The sequence below is a fragment of the Poecilia formosa genome, unplaced genomic scaffold, assembly GCF_000485575.1.
Source record: "Poecilia formosa unplaced genomic scaffold, Poecilia_formosa-5.1.2 Scaffold56, whole genome shotgun sequence".
Classification (NCBI taxonomy): Eukaryota; Metazoa; Chordata; class Actinopteri; order Cyprinodontiformes; family Poeciliidae; genus Poecilia; species Poecilia formosa.
Genome location: NW_006799995.1, coordinates 717,540 through 736,605, shown reverse-complemented (window position 1 = coordinate 736,605; position 19,066 = coordinate 717,540). Strand labels below are relative to the sequence as shown.

Sequence of the window (19,066 nt, the reverse complement as noted above, 5' to 3'; positions counted from 1 at the left end):
TAGCCAATGAAACGCGGCCCCTGTGGTAAGGTCCGTTGCTGGACCTGTTGTGGCTCAATATTGGTCCATATATAAGGCGCACCGGATTATAAGGCGCACTGTTGGCTTTTGAGGAAATTGAAGGTTTTTAGGTGCGTCTTATAGTGCGGAAAATACGGTACATCAATTATCAGAAAGTGTGTTTTATGTGTTTACATACAGATGTTACACTTTAGAAGATAACCAATGAGGATGCCATTCGTTACTGCTGGTGGTCCCCATTCCAGCAGAACAGTGTCATCATCCTGAATTCTGGGAATCAGCACCGGCACTTTCTCTGGAACTGTTACACAGAAAACATTTAAATATGTAAATAAAAAAAATACATAAACTGAAGCTACCATTCAGGCAATTTAGCCAAATGACAATTCAGAATGATGTCAAAAAAATAAATAAAAATAAAAACTAACTCCAAATTTTTCTGGATTTCTCTGATAAATCCCTCAATTCATGTTCATTTTAGTTTATCCCGAAGCATGAGTCAGAGCAGAAGAACATGTCAAATTTTAAAACTGCAACCATATGGATCTTACTGTCAACAAGAGTGAAATTCATGGACATACTTGCCTTGCCTTGGTCTGAGGAGCCAATAGTCCTGACGGGGAACATGTTTACGGCTGGTGTTCTGTGTTTGTCTCACATTGTTTGCACACATTTATATTCATGATACATTATTTATAAAGGTGTTGTTTCATTCTCTTGTTGTGAGACTTCTGTGAAAGCTTTTTTTTTTCTTGTAAGATGTTATTTCAAGCATTATTTATCTTTCTTGTGGCAGATATTTAAATTGTGAAAAAAATAGCAAACAGGAAGAGTTTTGTAGAACAACAAAATCAATAGTCGGAGGAAATATATATATTTTTGGTTTACTTTAGTTCAGATCTGTTTTATCACTAATAACCACACAGAGGCTGACAAAAGATGGCGGGGCTCTCTATCTTAGAAGTTAAGTGAACTGCAGAACAAACAGCAGATCTCAGACTAATGACATTCAAACTTTAAGCTGTAGCATTAAACGTACCTTGTATGAAAAGGAAATTTCTTTCCTACTGTCTGACATCAAAACCTGATTAGGTTCAATAAGAAATTTTCTCTGCACAAGACACAAGCACATCATGGTGCTGCCATCACCGTAAGTTGTTGTGCGGATGGTGTTCGCAGGCTTTATCCTTTAATCTTCTACATCTAACAATGGTCTTTATGGCCAAACATGTCACTGTTAGTTTTACCATAGCACATCTCTCCAGAAATTAAGGTCTTTGTCTCTGAGCAAATGTGCTAAGTGTGATCTAGCCTATAAAATTGCTTTTGTAGTAGTGGCTTCTTCCTCATTGAGTGGCCTTTTGTTTCACTGACAGTTCATCTTCAGGTAATTCAGCTTTTACTTTCATTTTGGGATTGATTTTAGGCCAAAACATGTTCATCTCTGAAACACAGAAACCACCTTCTGTCTCCACAGCATTACGGCTAAACATTTCCAAGGTGTTAATATGTTAGTATTGTTTGATCAAATAAACGGAGTACCTCCAAGACGCTGGAAAATGTACCTAAGAATGAACCAGACTTGTTCAATTTTCTCCCCTTGATTTTGCTTAATTGTTTCATCGTGCCAATCAAGAATGCGCTTCTGTCTTGAAATACATCCACGGCAAAATAAAATTTCCCAAATGTTTTTAAATGAATGGAAATGGTAGTGTATGTAAACGTTTTGGATTGAGCAAGGTAATAAAAAAAAATCTCAGGAAGAATATTATCTATGTGAATGCAAAAGGAGGATGGATGACTTGTTGCATGGCTGTGCCAACTTACCGCCTTCTGGAGTATCAAAGTTGACTGGATCGCTCTTTGGTCCTTTTCCCTTCTTGTTAAAAACGTTCACTGTGAGTCTGTACTCAGAGAAAGGTTTCAACCCTGACACAATGACATGACTCCTGTTTCCAGGGAAAGACTTGGAGTTATGCTCCTCTAAAATCTTGTCAGGACTCAGGAAGCTTTTCAGTCTCTCCCAGTGAACCTGCGACATAAAAGATGTAAAGAATAAGAAGTGCAGAGAAATAGTTTGGATAATGAAACAACGTCTTTGAAAACAATCTTTTGCAACCCACCAATCTCTAGTCTTACACTGCCAAGAGCATGTTTCTTAAGGGCGTGTGAATACAACTTTAAAACAAATTCCTTCACTAAATAAAACATGTACATCAACTGTTTATTATATGTTGAAGATTTGAAACATTGTGAAGATGTCAGGCGCAAGAACCTCAAAAATTTGAGCAAGAAAGATTGTGTCACAAGAACACAGACTGAGAAAAAGCTTGATAACCACAAGAAAAGGCAAATTTAAATCTTTATTTATCCTTAAAGAAAGGTGTAATATTGTCTCTTCCTGATTTGAAAAAGACACAAACATTCATCTGGATTCACTGCTGTAATTTCATATACCAAGCCGTTATTTACTCTTGTATTAACATTCATTGTATTATAATCTACATTTATTTATTTTTTTAAAGGTACACAAAAATAACTTTTGCTACAACAGCCTTTTCTCAACTGTAATAATGACTGAAACTTAATTTCAGTTGCAAACTAAAAATGGGCAGAAGAAAAATAAAGTAAAGTTACCATGTAGCCTCCCAAATGACCTCGCACTGTGGCTGGGAGAACTGGGCTCCAGCTGACTCTGAGAGCGGTGCTGTTGATCACCTCCACTGCTACATTGTGTGGAGCTGCAGTCGGAACTTAAAAGGAAGTAAAAAAAAAAAAGTTACAAATCCCAATATATAGTGATTTTGACATTACAAGATATCTAAAAATTGAATACAACAAATTCAACATAAAACAAAATGATTTAAGATTAAGTAAATGATTTCAACATCAAATTTAAAATAACAAAACATGCATAGGTGTCATTTAAGAAAATGTTAAAAGATTTTTTTTTTCTCACAGAGATGTAAGAAAGCTTTTTTTTCCTTCTACTGGATTCACGGTAAACTAACTTATAATGAAATTAGTACAGTGGAAAAACATTTGAAAGGTCTTTGTTTGGAGTGTGTATTGTAGAGCTACTGTAATTCTGGTTAGAGTCACAAATAAAAATGTGCATTCCATAAAAAAAACAATCAAAAAAACTACTTAACTTGATAGCAACTAAAGTTGCATTCAAAGCTAAATAATTCTAAATGCTATTACTGCAGTTTCTAAAAAGTTAAATAAAAGCAGTGCAGATGTTAGGGAATGGTGGAAAGCCCTCAACAGGCCAATCGTGTTTTTTGATCTGTCAATTCTCTCGAAGTTTCTGGCTCAGAGGTGGAAATTTGACTTTCTTCTCTTATACAAAGGTTATCTGCCACCTGCTAGAAATAACAATAGTGTTTCTCTTGTATTTGTCAGAAAGGTCAGAGGGGAGGAGAAGTCACACATGCACATGGTGAAAACCTTTGAGTAAAGGGGGGGAAATAAGAAAAGAACTCAACCTGACACATTTTCCTGGAGACAGTGCCAAAAGACAACTGAGGAAGCAGATGGAAAAGATATCACAGGAAGTTCAAAATACAGAATGAGAACAATAGCCTGGTGTGAAAAATTAGGAGGGTTTATTAAGTTCTCAAATATTAGAAAACACATAAACTGAGCAGACAAGATCATAGGACTCACTATCTTCTCCAGAGTAACCGGTTATGGGTTTTGGTTCTGGACCCCAGCCGAGGCTGTTCCTGCTCTGGATTTTGATCTCGTACGGTGCAAAGGTGGATGTGTTCCTGACGATAAAGGAGGGTCTTGTGACCAGGTGCTCATGCCATTTATCTTCCACCTCCAGTTTTCTGTAGGAGACCTTATACTCAAGTCCTGGACCGTTGTACTCAGTAGGTAACAGTGGCTACAAAATAAAAGAGGAAAAATGAAATAAAGATAGTTACCATACTCTGTGGCCAAGCCAGTTTTCAGGCCCATCAGGAATATTGACATCGTGTTCTAAAGCAGGTCTTGTTATATCCTGACTGATTAATGCTTATTAATGAAATCAAGCCCTAATTTGATGAAAAACTACATTTACTTCCATCTGAAAAGAACAACAGTCCAGTCCTTTCTCTCCTTATTCAAGGCAAGACTGTTGATGTAGTCTCTTGTTTAAGACTGGCTTAACACAAAGGATGGAGCAGCTGTAGACTTTGTCCTGGATATGGACCAAATCACATTCTAGCTTTCCGAGAAACTGAATTTTGGCTTTTCATTATCTGCAAACAGCAGCCATAAAAAGTAACAGAATTAGACACTTTTAATAGATCACTGTGCATGTAACAAATCAAAATAAATGAGTTTCACTTTTATTATTTAAATGTTTCAATAATATTCTAATTTATTAAGATGAACTTGCATTAGAACAACTCTAGAATCTTAGAAAGTTTTTTTCCCATTATTATTATTATTATTATTATTATTAAAATGAGACATTAACATAAAAAACCCTCTTACGTCCCAGCTGATTTCCATTTCATGGGGAAGGTGGCCATGAATCCTGATGTTTTCCGGGTTTCTGTCTGGTGCTTCAAGGAGAGAAATAAATGGGTAAATAATCATGCTGTTGCAAAGAAGAGGATCAGTGGTTGACATCCTTATTTATGTCTGCTGTAATTTACTTGAATTACACTAAACCGAAAGGCAAGAATTCATATTTAATGATGGAGATATTTTATCTTGCTGTAAATAATGCTTTCAGAGCCACAGTGACATGAGGCTTTTCTCTCCCCTGACTGGTACAAAGTCATATTGCTCCAGGCTGACTTTTACACCGATACCTTAGGAAAGGAAGGTTCAAAGTCAGACGCTTTCTGAAACCCACAGATAACCTCACCAAAACATGCTAATAAAATAGAGGAATCATACCAGCAGGGGGTGTTTTGAGTCTCTCTGTGGGCTCACTAGGTGGTCCAGGTCCAATGGCATTAACAGCATAAACTCTGAACTGATAGTTAAGGTCTCCATGAAGAAAGAGCTCGGCTGTTGCCTGGTTACCGGCGACTTTCTGCAGCTCCTTCCACCTTCCAGGCTCCCAGTGGCTCTCCTCATACTCCACCACAAATTCTGCACAACAGATGAGTGAGGATCAGACATATTTAATCAGTGCCTTACTACTGAAACAAAACTAATAATGGATGGTCTCAGTTAAAACTATAATTGTTATTAACAGAGAAACAGAGAGGGTTTGTTCCAGTCAGAAGCTCAAAAATAATCACTTAGAGCTGGGTACCCTTTCTGTGCAGCTTATTAAGAATAGCATGATTAAAGACGGTCTGTCTGGGTCTATTTATTGTGCAACTATTTTTTCATGAACTCCACAGTGTTGATCTCATTTTCCAAACCAAAGAAATAGCATCTGTCATCAACTTTTTATGGAAAGGGTTTTGTTAAGTTAATGCAAAACCACATTAATTGTCATTGCTTATCCAGGTGGCAGCAATGTGTTAAGAAATAAGTAATCATCAGAGGTGCTTCTTGAATGAATGGTACCCTGAGCAAACCAACAAGGCTTCTGCCTCATTCAAAACACACACACAGACACACACACACAACTGTAGCCCTTTCTGCAAAAAGTCCAAAACATTGACTTTTTATATTGAGAAGACATTAATCAAAAACATTAGGAACTAGAAGATTTTTGTGTTTTTGCAAAAGGAGTTAAATTTCTTCAGTTTCATATTTAACTGTCTTTAATATGAAATTATTCATTTGAGGTCTGAGCAGGCTTAAAATTGTAAGATTTAGAACCAGAGATGGTCAATTGCAGCCCAGACTCATTAAAAGTTGTGAAAAAACCCTTTAATTTAGCCTCAAACAAGGATGCCAACAGAAGTTCATAATATAAATCAAAATAAGGATGGAAAACATGAATCAGAGAAGCAGACCACCTTATGCTGCTTGCTGGATATGAAATAAATCAGAAACACTTTGGTCTCTCTTTACGTTTAACACAAAACAGTCAAATGATATGAAATGCATTAGGTGTGCCTTGAAATAGCTGCATATAAGAGGGCTTACATTATGCTCTTAAAGAAAACAAAACATTGAATAAGAAAAAACGAACCTTGGGAACAAGTTGAAAACTAGAAGGAAAAAAAAACAATAAGATTTTATTTCTCTTAAGACAGTTGAGAATATTTTCAGCATCCATTAGGAAACATATCAGACCTACTAATTTTGAAAGTCTGCAAGAAAAATTTGCCCATTTAAATTCTTATGATCCCTGTAATTTTCAGAACTAAATTAGCCGTTTCTGAAAGCATTAATGAGAAACAAGCTTTGCTGCTGAGTTTTATTTGCACAGTTGTTTCCAATCTTCACTTATTAAACAATTTTATTTAGACTCCAATGACAGTCAAAGGGCTTGAATTTTCCCGTATTTTGAAGAAGAAAAAAGAAAAAAAGAAGAAAACAGAAAACATTTAGAGACATTAACAAATGCATTATATTCCCATTAAGGATAAAAATGCCTCCAACAGTGGTTTGCACATTTTACATAATAAGTCAGCTTGCTGTCAAACTTTTTTTTTTTTAATCAAAGCATACCACTGCAGTAACAAGCTCCCAATAAAAATCAGTAAATCTGCGAAAAGCTAAAAATAATGATTTCATATTCTGAGTCATATTATCTGTCGGAGTTCTCTTAAGCTAAGTTGTTGTGAGTGGAGACTCTATTTCGAGTACAGCTGTGTGGGAGAAAGTTTTATTCTTTTTTCCTTGCTTTACTTATTTGCTTGTTCAGTCAATAGAGTGGGTATCACCCTGTGTCGAGCGCAGAACTACAGTATGGCAATACATAGCATGTGGCTGAAACGGTAAAGGTTGCTGTGTGGTTGTCAATTGAGAATAAGGGCTAATTCTCAGTTTATGTATTTAATTCTTACTGTGCTAAAGAATTTTGAATTATAAAACAATTACAGGGATTATTATGTAAATACCATCTGTATTTTATTAAAATCAAAAGCAGTCGGAGGCAAATTTGCATCAACATTCTGCAAGGTGTTAATGTTTCTAATAACTTGCTGGATAAGATGGGGTTCTTTGCACAATGGGCTTTGGTCAGAGAGCAAATGTGCAATTGATTGTGTGACAAGCAGCAGAATGATATGTTTGCTTAATGAGACATTCATGCAAGAACTGGTTGTGTGCTTGGAAGAAATAGGCTGGCACAAAAATATCTTCATATTAACTTTTCATAAAGTGTGGAGCATAAAACACTTTGTAGATTACTTCTGCCATCTACAGTAACACTCAGACGACTCTGCAGTTGTCAGGCGTAACAGAGATGGACAAGAATCTGAGAACAGAGAGCTGGTGGTCCACTTTGTGGCAGGGCGAGGGAACAATCGTCTCTTTTTTAAACATAAACAAAACAAAGGAAATGATTGTCAATTTCAGGAGAAACAGGATTAGATCAAACCCTATTTCTATTTCCGTCATGGGTGAAGAAGTGGAGGTGGTTGAGGAATATAAATATCTCAGTGCTGGACAACAGACTGGACTGGAGAAGCAAGAGTGAAGCCGTCTATAAGAAAGGACAAAGCAGGATGCACTTCTTGAGGAAGTTAAGATCCTTCAAGGTTTGCAGCAAGATGCTGCAGATCTTCCATTTATCTGTTGTAGAGAGCTTCAACTCTTCTGCTTCAACTCATCTGTGGGGGCAGCAGCAGCATCAGAGGCAGGGACATTAAAAGGCGCAGCAGCCTGATAAAGAAGGCTGGTTCTGTTCTGGGGACGGACTGAGGAACCTCTGGAGATTACGATGCAAAGAAGGATTCTTTATAAAATCAAGAAAATTATGGACCAGCCTGACCATCCTCTCCAGAACAGAGTGTCTTCAGTCAGAGGCTTCTTCAAATTCACTGCAACACAGACCCCCCTCAACAAGAGATCTTTCCTGCCAACAGCCGTCACTATCTGCAATAACTCTCTGAAGGATTTGAATTAATATAAGTTACAGCAGCATTTAATTTCCCTTAGGAGTTAATAAAGTGTTTTTGAATTTGAATTTTTTGATATAATGGAAATTGTACAAAGAACTTGTACAATATTTTACGAAATGAACACAAGAAAGATAATGTTGATAATATATTCAAAGTGTGGATTTTATTATTTTATTCTATGCAACAGATGTGCTCCCAGTTAGTGTGCTCAAGTGTGAAATATGCACATGTGCTCCTTCTATAGACCATCTTCTGTATTTCCTTTTGAAAGATTTAGAATGTGTTTTGCTCTTTATGTGTGTTTAGGAACATGTTTATAGCAAGGGAAATGCTGATTTTGGATCCGTTCAAAATCATTTTAAGAGGACAGACTATTTATAAAAGCCTAATTGTCTCATAATTATTTATTGATGACATCACTGTGTGACCTAAAATGTAATATCAAACAGAATTGGAAAAAGTAAGGCTACATGAGCAGCTGCTGATGATCCCTGGGTAAAATGTTGCTAAGTATTAAATTATTCAGCAAAACTCCCACTCCTTCCCCTATACCCGACTTCAGATGCTCTGCTTTATTCTGTTTAAAGTTTTACCTGTCACGGAGCTGTTGTGATCACTCCCTGGTATCCAGGACAGAGTTACATTCCTTGATTCCTGATCCAATATCTTTAAACTCATAGGAGCATCAGGAGTATCTGGGAATAAGCAGTAAAATCAGTACAGAAACCTAAAATGATTATTTAATTTAAAAAATTTAAGGAATTTCCAATATGATATCGTACCCAGTACAGTTAGAAAGGCAGTGGCAGTGTCCTCATCAAGACTTGTTCGAGCAATGCATGTATAGCTCCCCTGATCACTGATATTCACGTCCCTAATCTGCAACTGGTCACCTTCCATTTTGTACCTGCAAAAATAAGAACATTTGTTACAGCACAGAAGAAAAGTTTAAAAGATATCAGAAGAACTACAGTTAACAAAAAGCGTATTTTGCAGTAATAACCAAAACAGAAGAAAAGTGCAAATGGGTTGTAGTTTAGGCATATTTACTGGCATCCATGATGAAGATGTGTAAATCAGACTTGATATTGACACATTTTTGTTTCAGTAGCATAAACTCACAGCCAACCTTTAATTTTAGTACAGTTACTTGGTATACTTGAAAAGTATACCATCTTTAGAAATGATACTTGTCACTGAAGTAGTACTGCCAAAAACTCTACTAATTTAAATCTACTTAAGCCTTTATTCTTTACGTATGATGCAAATGACATTTTTTCAAGTTGGTTGAAACATTTACTAACATTAATTAGTAATCCACAATTTTAAGTATGGTGGACGACCTGTAGTGGGGTTCTTTCTCTTCCTTGTTTGGCATCCAGAACTACCTGAAATATCAGGCAATTTCAATAAATCTGGCCTCCAGTAAACTGAAAAGTAGTCATCAGTCGCAAAGAACCAAGGTCTCCCTCTGACTCTAAACATTTTTGGTGGACTAGACAATATTTGCTGTGGTAAATACAGTTTGCCATCAAAATCAAATCTATTTTATTTCACAAATCTTAGCATAAAGAGAGAAAATTTTAGGAAAGTTTAATATTATGTACATGTTTGGTTTTCTAAAATGGGCCCCTCTTGAAAAGGCCAAAGAAATGTGGCAAAGGGACATTGAAATGGAAATCAGAATTCATCTAGAGGTACTTATCACATTGTTTGGCCATTGTGTTAGCACAGTAAAAATTTACATTTAGATCAATCATGTGTGGAGAGATGTGGAAAAATGTTCTCAGTGCATCTGGACAGAACAGATGTAGATTTCCTCTTTCTGTTGCTGCACAGCACAAGCATGCAGCAGAGTATTGGGGCTACTGTAGATAAATAAAAGAAAAATGGCCATGGAGGTGTAAAAAAAAAATAAATGTTAGACTTAATTCCACACATTTTACAAGACAACTTGGATATTCTCTGATGTCGAAAAGCTGTAAATTTGCGAGAAAAATTACCATGTTTCATTATTAAAAGCATAAATTTGCAATGTTAAAATTAGGATATCCTCTGACAATGTATAGTCAAAAAAACTATAGCTCTGTGCATTTCAGACATTTGCAGCAAAAAGTGACAAATCATAGCCTCTGACTGACAGTGGTGGAAGGTCCTTCAAAATTAGGAAAACCAGGTGCAGGGCTGTTATTTATTTATCTTATTTGTCATTATTCTGCATCAGAAAAGGGTTTCTGACAGGGCTGCACATTGATGCCCAAATGGCCCTTTCAGCTGTTGGCGCCCTATGCAGCCATCTGTATAGCTCTTTCTCTCCCTCTATATATTAACCAACCTGTTGAGCTGCCATCTGGGGATAAGTGTGTGACTGGCAATATAATGACTGAAATATTGGAGAATCAATAATTGTGGGACTTAAGATGTTATTAGAAATAAATACTACTTAACATTAGATGTTTTAGAAAGATGGAACTGCATAAAAAATTATTTGTTCTATTATTATGTCATTGCACTAAAAGAACAATTTCTTTTAAGGGTTAGTACACATTTCTAAAAATAAATAAATAAAAATGTTGCTGATTCTGTGTCCAGTCCCTGGCTAAGAAAAGCAATCCCTTTATTAAAAAACAAAAGAGGAGTAAAAGGTTTTGAGTGTGAGATGCCTTAAATGTGATGATTTCTGTGTGTCTATACCGAACAGGCCGAACAAAAGTACTCAGAAGCTCAGCAAAAACAACCAACACAAACACAGCCAAAGCAAAGGCAGTTACCTGAAACTATTCGCAGAAGAGGGGAAGATCTCCTCCCCATCCTTCCTCCAGATCACCTCAAAGGTGCCCTGCAGACTTCTGTCATATTCTGACCGGCACATCAATCGGGCCAAATTCCCACTGCTGATCTGCGCATCCCGAGGAGGAGCCACAATTTTTGTTGGGTCTGAAGAAAAAAAAAGCATAATTTCAGGGAGGGACAAACAGAAAAATGTGATGACTTGAAGACAATGAAATAAACGTTTCTAACTCCAGCCTGCTTCAAATTAATTAGGGCAAATAATTTGGCCCAAATTATTTCAGCGCAAAAATGGGTCTCACAGTAACCGTTTCTGTGATTTAGATGACTAAGCAGTCAAATGTTAATCATCTTGCATTGTAAAATATTAGATTATGATTGTATGATGATTGTGGTAATCTTTTTTCCAGGACAAGCATCTTTTATTAAGGCCAGTAGAAGTAAGCTACCCTGTTCAAATATATTTAATAGCAACAAATAAAATTCTACTTTTAATTTTAAATAATAAACATGCAAGTTTTCCATTAAGAACAACATATAGAGATGATCTTCCTAACTCTGCACTGTTCAGCTAACCTAATCTTTAAGTACTTTACTAAATAGCTCCGCACACATACTGTAACTGTCTAAGACATGCGTATCAAATGTAACTCGAAATAAGAAATGCCTTTGAGAAACTGTTTTTCGGTTCATTGACAAAAGATGAATGCAAAGATTTTGCTGACATACCTTTCACCTCCAGCAGAGCTGTGAGACTTGACATGCCTTCTCTGTTGCTAGCCATGCAAGCATATTTCCCCGTGTCACCTTTTTCTGCGCGGATGATTTCCAAGAATTGCCCATCTTCCAAAACATGAAATCGTTCTCCTTCAACAGCTGTCCCCTCCTTGGTCCTAGATGGAAAGATTTTGAAAATATCAATCAAAGAGACTGTTCACGTTTGTTTTAATCTTTCTTTTTTATTATTATTTCAAACTGATTTCAAAGTTGAAAAATGTTGTGTTGGTATGGGGTTTGTGACCTGGGCACAGTGTCAGCTTTCTCATATAAAGCCATATGAAGGCATCAAATAAGTTCTCTGCAGAACAGAAGATGTACTGAGATTATGTAATCATTCCCAGAGAAGCAAAATAAATGTCTTTAATTGCAAACAGGTTAGTATGGAAACAAAATTGCTATGTAAATTTTATAAACTTTCTGCAATAGAATTATTAATCGTATTTCATGTTTTGTTTTATTCTCCTGAACATTTTAATTCCTTTCTAGTTATTGGAATGTCTTTCTTGTGTTTTCTTATACCTGCCACTGAATCTGCAGATGAAAATGTTCTGGGGAAAAAAGCACAAGTTGGTGGTTTGTGTATTTGCTCTTTGAGCTCAATCGTTTTTCTATATGGTCCCAGATGAATAAACAAATAAAGGAAAAGGAGATGGTAAGTTCATTCTAAAGATGCATTTAATAAAAACCTTTTTGCAACTTAGAGTTCTGCAGAAAATGACAGTATTTCTAAGAAGAAATTTGAGTTGTTTGGTCCACATATAGTTACCAGAATTTACTTAGATCAATCTCAATAGAAACTTTTTCTAAAACCAGACTTTTTTGCATGTGACATGTAAATATACTCAAATCAGAATAATTTATTTGCTGCTTTGCTGTATTAGCTTAAATATAGTCTGTTTTAGATGTAGATAAAGGGGACATGATAGAGGTTTTTATTATTTTAACACAAAAAAAGATAGAAAACGAGCCTTGTGAGAAGTATGGCAGATTGTTCTCTACTTACCAAGAGATATTGGATTGAGGGGAGCTGAAAACACTGCAGTTCATGACAATGGCCCCTCCTTCTATCACTGCATACTCTTGGAAGTCCTTTGTCAGCATAAGAGGTGCAATATCTAAGAGCACGTTGAGGGAAGAGAGATTATAACAGCTTAAATATATAATAGCAGAATACATAGACCCAGTCTTTAGATCCCCCTATCTAACCACATTTCCTTTCCACAGAGTATGCTAAAAGGAATAGGCCTCTGTGTTTCTGTGTTTGCAGCAAGAGACCTGGCAGGCTGCTCATGGTTGAAATCTTGCGATCTTACTCACTCATAACTAAGACATTAATGTTGGCAAGAACACTGCCATGACGATTGGAGGCCTCGCACTGGTAGACGCCGCTGTCCTCCGGTCCGGCCTTGTGGAGCATCACAGTTTCGTCAAGCACTCGTCTGTTGTTCTCTCTGTCATCTGACAACAACAAAATGTCAAAGCCATCAGGACCAAAGGCACAATTAGTTTTTGTCAGTAGAAAATCTGAATGTGTTTATTTTTTCTCCTTCAAATGGATTCTTTGTACCAAAAAGCATTTTTTAATCCCCAAAGAACAAATCTTTGATTAGAACATTTTCTGTAATTATCAAGAAAACAATTTTCAGTGATTATTTTTGGGGTTTTGAAGTGATTTTCAGATTGAAGCTCCAACTGTAGTTTTTAATAAGAAGAAACTTTTGATGACATATTTTGAGTTGCAGAATATGAAGTAATCAAATAAAGAATGCAGTCTGCGGACAAACTAATAATGTTGAAAATATTTTTGATATGATTTAACCATTTGTTAAGCCATTTGCTTTTCTACAAAATGTATTCAATAATGATGCTTAGCAAGGTTAGCTTTAGTAAAATACGTTTATAAAATCAACTCTTATTTGATAATTCATGAAGCCATTTAAAATCCAAAGGTAACCAAAGTGCTGAACAGGTCAATGAAATACAAAGTTGACAAATAAACAATAAAAATCACCAGTAAAAGATATAAAAGATAAAAAGGTGACCTGATGCTCCCTGGGATTAAAAGCCAATTTGAAAAGATTTTAATTCATTTAAAGCTCCAGTAGACCTCACAGCAGCCTGGGAGCTGCGGCTGAAAAGACTCTGTCTCCCGTGGCAACAAGCCAGGTTCTGGGAACAGCCAAGAGGTTGAGATCTTAGAGTTTTACTGGGGATGTGAGGATGTAAAAGCTCAGAAAGATAAAGAGGTGACAAACCATTAAGACATTCAAAAACTAAAAGCAAGATCTTAAAATCAATTCTAAAAGGAGCAGACAGCCAATGGAGGGAATGCATGCACAGGTATCTCCCCAGTCATTAATTATACATATGCTCTTTGTGGAGAAATTAAAACTGAGTACCCCTTAGCGAGATGCAATGAAGACAGTACTCCAAGAAAATTCAATAGTTTCACTGTACATCTAAAATCGATATGCTTTTGCAGCAAAGTCTCTCTAATTAACCCTGTACAACACTTAAAGCAGTGAAATGACATAATGACCTCTGTGGTTCTGTGGTTTAAATGTTGCTGGACATGTTTTAAGTGTCCTCCTTAAAGTGATGAGCAACAGAACCAAAGCAACACAGCCACGATTATTGTTTCTGACCTTGGAGTATTTTTCCATTTTTTCTCCACGTTATCACTGGGGTTGGTTTTCCATCCACTGAGCACTTAATGAAAACGTCTGACCCGTTCACAGACAGCTGGTTCTGGGGAGGCTTTGCACGCCATCTCGGTGGCTCTGGAAGATGTCAAGAAGAACTATGTTTGTCTCAGCGAAAAACAATGCGTCATTGGTTCTGTCAGTAAAGACTAACCTTCTACAATCACATCAAAGTAATGGTCTGCCTTTCCGGCTGAATTTTCAGCCATACACATGTATTTCCCCTCATCCTTCTCATCCACAGTACTGATGGTCAACAGCTTCTTAAAGTTATCCAGTTTTATCCGATCAGTTAGAGTTTCTCCCATTTTCATCCATGTTATTTTAGGAATGGGACTACAACATAAAAGAGCAAAATGTTAGAAAACACAACGTTAAACAAGACATAATGGTGAATATGCATGAGGCTGCTAGCAACAACAATGTATACTAAGGTTTAGAAAGTGGTTACTAGTTTCAGACTGCTAAAATATTATTTCATACCAGCTCCAAAAGTTTAATTCATCTTGTTCATGTTTTTCTTTTTTTTTAATTACTGCTATCAAACTAAGCAGCATGCTATTTCAACAGCTGACTGCAGCCTCTCAACCCAAACTAATTTAATCCATAATAAAGCCACCCTTGTTATATCTTAATATCACAACGTCTCTGTAAAAATATTAGAACCCTTGGTGAAGAAAATTATTTGCAGTGCACTTCCTCTTAAAGTTGTTGTCTGCAGTGACGTAATTAGACAAATTTTCTTCTTTTTGTTGAAAAAAAAAACACTATATGTGATACAATCATAATAATATTATCAAAATCGGAGAATCTCATACCAGCCCATGCTTACAAATGATAGTGATACAGTAAGATGAACATACTATCCTCCTGGTATACACTCAAGGTGCAGATCCTGTCCTTTCAGCAACAGCTTCTCTGATTGGACACCAGAGGGCAGCAGTAGGCTGGGTGCTCGAACTGGTAGCGCTATGGATGCATTTGACAAACAACAATCTTCCTCATTTGTGGGCAAAATTAAATCAAGTACCGGTAAAAGTTGGCTATCAGTACATTTTAGCAAAACACAAATCAACTTCCTGATTAGTTAGTCACACACCAAGTCTTTCACTATCACTTACTGGGACTGACATTCTCAGAAGAGTTGTTCTGCGGTTCCACTGAAACGAAAAATCATGACATTAATAGTGCTAAGGACAGATGTGCTTTGGTTTCCAGTTAAACATGACGTAAATCCCTCCTGCTTAGAATTAAAACCATTGAAAATGAGCAGAAACACTTTTGTAATAGTGAATTTAAAACGAGCGTCAGGGTTTTGGTTAAACCTACGTCTCTCCACCTTGACGGACAAGGGCATTTTCTGGACAATAGTGCGTATCCTTTGGAAGACAGCGTTGCAGCCGTAGTCCTTGCGACTGTCTTCTGGTAAGGCATAAGCAAAGTACAGGTTTCCATCGGTTCCCATGGAGACCCTCTCATCCAGCTTTATGTGCTGCAGACCTAGAAAACAGCATATCTGAATCATTAAAGACGTCAATATCAAAAATGTCTGTTTCCTGACATTTCTTTTTTTGCATTTGAAAATCACTTATGAGGTTTAATAAGAAAGTAGAATACACAGGAGTATAATATGTGATAAATGAAATGGAAACACCCGTAAGCGATTCCTCATCTAATCGTGCTCCATGAAAGCAAATTTGTTTCATATAGATTTACAGTTCAGTGAATTATCAACCCATGAGCCGAGTTTAACAGATATAGCCATCAGTCACTTGTGGTTTTATTAGTGTGAATAAAGAAACCTTATTTACATTTACAAATGATATATAGATGAACAAACACAACTTCACTCAGACGCACATCATCATGGCAATGTTTTGAGATTATCTAAGAAAAAAGAAAGCTCTTCAACACACAACTGTTTCACCATGTTCAGGGCATGCAGTCATTGTCGACTCTGGACACATACATCTGCCAAGTCATAGCAACACTGGAGCTGAATTTGTCCCCAAACGTTTTCATTCAGTGCATCAGTAAGCATCTCCTCCTGAACACCTGAAGAACTCTTGTAGTTTTTTGTTTTTTTTCAGACATTCATCTGGTTTGTCAGAGACAGATGAGAACTTGTAAGAGGTTCAACAGAAGCAGGATTCCCCCTCCCATTGCAGGAGCACTTCAGACAAAGTCTGAGGTTACTTTTTATACAGTAAATCACTTTGTTCTTGAAGATGGCAGGAAAAGGCTCCTGATTGGAGACGAACGTCTGCGTCTCAAGTGGGAAGCTTTAATGCCAGTCAACTTAAATGTAGCCACTACTTCACAGGGCTTGTAGGGAGTCATCCAAGACGGTGCATACGTTTGAAAAACCCTGGATGGTGCATTTTGTAGAAAATAAAAACGTCAACAATGGCAGATCTCAGATAATTAAACATTCATCTAATTCAGCCCAGTCTGTGTTCTTCAGGAGTAAATCACATCAAGCTTGTGAAATGATCATTCAGGTGTGAACAGAGGTGAAACATGCCGAGATTTGAATTCTAGAGTTCATTCCTTTTGTGCACCTGAATATTTGAGTGCAAGAAGCAAGAGAGAGCAAAGACATACAGAGCATATCTCTGTAATTCCAGGTGCTTTACGAGTCCTTTAAGTTCGTTTTGTATCACGCTAGAAGTTTCTGACGGGCATCTGCTGAACTTACGAGCTACTTTATCCCTAATTATCTCATTTTTTTTTAGTATTTTCTTTTTATTTTTTGTAGATGTACAACTTTGGGTTTAAAACCAGATGTTTACATTCACTACCCATAATCTTTATTTCTCTATATCGGACATTGAATCACATGCTTATAGGCCTAAATAATTAGAGAAGTCTTTCTGACTTATTTCAAAGTCAGAGCTTTAAAGACCACCAGATTGTTTAGCTGTTTTGTAAGCTGAAAGTTAAATCACCGTTCCACACAGCATTCCTATGTGGTTTTATGGAAAATCAAAACAAGTCACTCAAGATGTAAAGAAGAAAACTGAGGATGTCAATAGTTATTTTCCATATATAAGTTGCGCGTTTTACCCCTGCACCACCGCCACAACCATTTAATTTGATTTTTAAAAAACCTTACCATAAAAGAAAAAGAGTGTTTGGCTTTTATTGTGAATTTTTAACTAGACAGCTATTAAAGCCTAAAAGGTTTGTTGCAAAGGTTATAAACACTTGCCTAATACCTAACCACAAAATTTTTTTCTAAAGGACAAGAAGCTTTTCATTCACTGTGAATTGCTGTCTCTACTGCAATGTCCACAAGTACTTTGATCCCAGACCGTAAATCCCTTCAAGATATAAACAGGTTCATGGTGCATCAGGATTTTAAAAGGTGAAAGCACACATGTTTTGCATCTATTTTGAAAGGCATATGCATGCAAATAATGTCTCTAGTCTGGAAGAATTACACACGTACATCACTAATACAGCAGAGTAGCAAAAGTCAAAGAGGACACAAGAGTCCGTCATCTCGCTGCGCTCTCTCATTGAGTTTGAGCCAGAATACAACAACACACTATAGAATATTTTCAGTTTAAAGTATGGCACAGAACTGACTGCAGAGGCTGAAAAATATGTTTGTTCAGATTCAGTTCTTAAAATGCTTTACCCAGTAAATCAACTGATCACAACTGATTCAAACGTTAGAAGGTTTTTAACAAGCTTCACGTGACTCTCTTATAAACATGTTGGATTTCAATGATCCAACATCTGTATAAAGTCCAAAAGACCCATCAGAAATTAAACATTTTTATTACTGTTAGTTTTAAGATGCCAAACGTCACCCCTTGAGCTCCTCAGACTGCCTGACTTTGAATTTTATAATATCCCAAAACTGTGCATGCTCAGCATACTTTGCTACACAGATGTTGGAGATGGTTTAACACTCCAGATGTAGGTCACAAATTGGCTGAAAAGCTTTTAATAAAATGAAGGATAATAAAGTTGAAAGAGTTAATGTTTCATAACAGAATTGTTATGAAACAACTAATTTCATCCAAACTAATTTAATTTTACTTGTTCTTTCCACACCTTTGTTTTCTACAGATATGAAACTCCTGCAACATGCACAAACTTGAATTTCTATATGCAGACTTGTTTCACAGTGTGGCAATACTGAATGATTTACAACTTCAAACCCTGGAATAAGTGATGATCATGAAAATACAAACTAAAAACCTTGTATACCCATGGTACCTGAGTAAGCATCATGTACTGCCAGCATTTAGCAGCACAGCCAAAAAGGAATTTGATTATGACCAAACAGAGGAGAGTCAAAGTCAAAAACAGGGTTAAGCTGAAAAAGCTTGATGAGACTTGAAAACTGCTGCTCATAGACACTGTCTTATTGAGTTTGAGCTAATTTACAAGCATTAAAAATGTTTGATCTTTAAATGTGCAGAGCTGGTAGAAACATTTTTTTTAAAATCACAGCTATAATTGCAGCAAAAAGTGGTTGAAAAAAGTCTTGGCAAAGGGAACTGAACAATTTTACAACACACTCCTCAGATTTTTCTTTCACTTCAAAAATTATACAGTATTTGCTCCTGGTCTACCATTTCAAATTGTGAAAACAAACATTGAGGTTTGTTGCCGCAAATCTCAATGTTTAGTGAAAATACTTTCACCAAATTAGAAAAATAATTCCAGGGGTATTATTTGACGTACATGGCACACCAACATTGCATCAGAAGCTAAACAAAAATTTAAATAACTTGAATCTTAAAAGAAAAATATTTTTGTGAGTATTAATTTGTTTTCAAC

General features: G+C 36.4%; 1 protein-coding gene across 4 annotated transcripts in view; it reads right to left on the bottom strand.

The window, feature by feature from the left end:
• chl1a (cell adhesion molecule L1-like a) overlaps window positions 1-19,066 on the bottom strand; it is a 63,810-nt gene that overhangs the window by 16,968 nt on the left and 27,776 nt on the right. For 3 of the 4 annotated variants that reach the window (XM_016672180.1, XM_016672179.1, XM_016672178.1), the window contains exons 6-23: window positions 15,599-15,769; window positions 15,391-15,429; window positions 15,133-15,238; window positions 14,424-14,605; window positions 14,213-14,347; window positions 12,885-13,025; window positions 12,571-12,682; window positions 11,517-11,680; window positions 10,769-10,934; window positions 8,780-8,904; window positions 8,591-8,692; window positions 4,921-5,118; window positions 4,510-4,580; window positions 3,691-3,913; window positions 3,510-3,545; window positions 2,659-2,774; window positions 1,849-2,053; window positions 200-322 (exon numbers count right to left, since the gene is read on the bottom strand). In XM_016672180.1, coding sequence (XP_016527666.1) covers window positions 200-322; window positions 1,849-2,053; window positions 2,659-2,774; window positions 3,510-3,545; window positions 3,691-3,913; window positions 4,510-4,580; window positions 4,921-5,118; window positions 8,591-8,692; window positions 8,780-8,904; window positions 10,769-10,934; window positions 11,517-11,680; window positions 12,571-12,682; window positions 12,885-13,025; window positions 14,213-14,347; window positions 14,424-14,605; window positions 15,133-15,238; window positions 15,391-15,429; window positions 15,599-15,769 — 2,415 coding nt within the window. The remainder of the gene's footprint in view (window positions 1-199; window positions 323-1,848; window positions 2,054-2,658; window positions 2,775-3,509; window positions 3,546-3,690; window positions 3,914-4,509; window positions 4,581-4,920; window positions 5,119-8,590; window positions 8,693-8,779; window positions 8,905-10,768; window positions 10,935-11,516; window positions 11,681-12,570; window positions 12,683-12,884; window positions 13,026-14,212; window positions 14,348-14,423; window positions 14,606-15,132; window positions 15,239-15,390; window positions 15,430-15,598; window positions 15,770-19,066) is intronic. The other variant, XM_007553331.2, reaches the window with a different exon arrangement.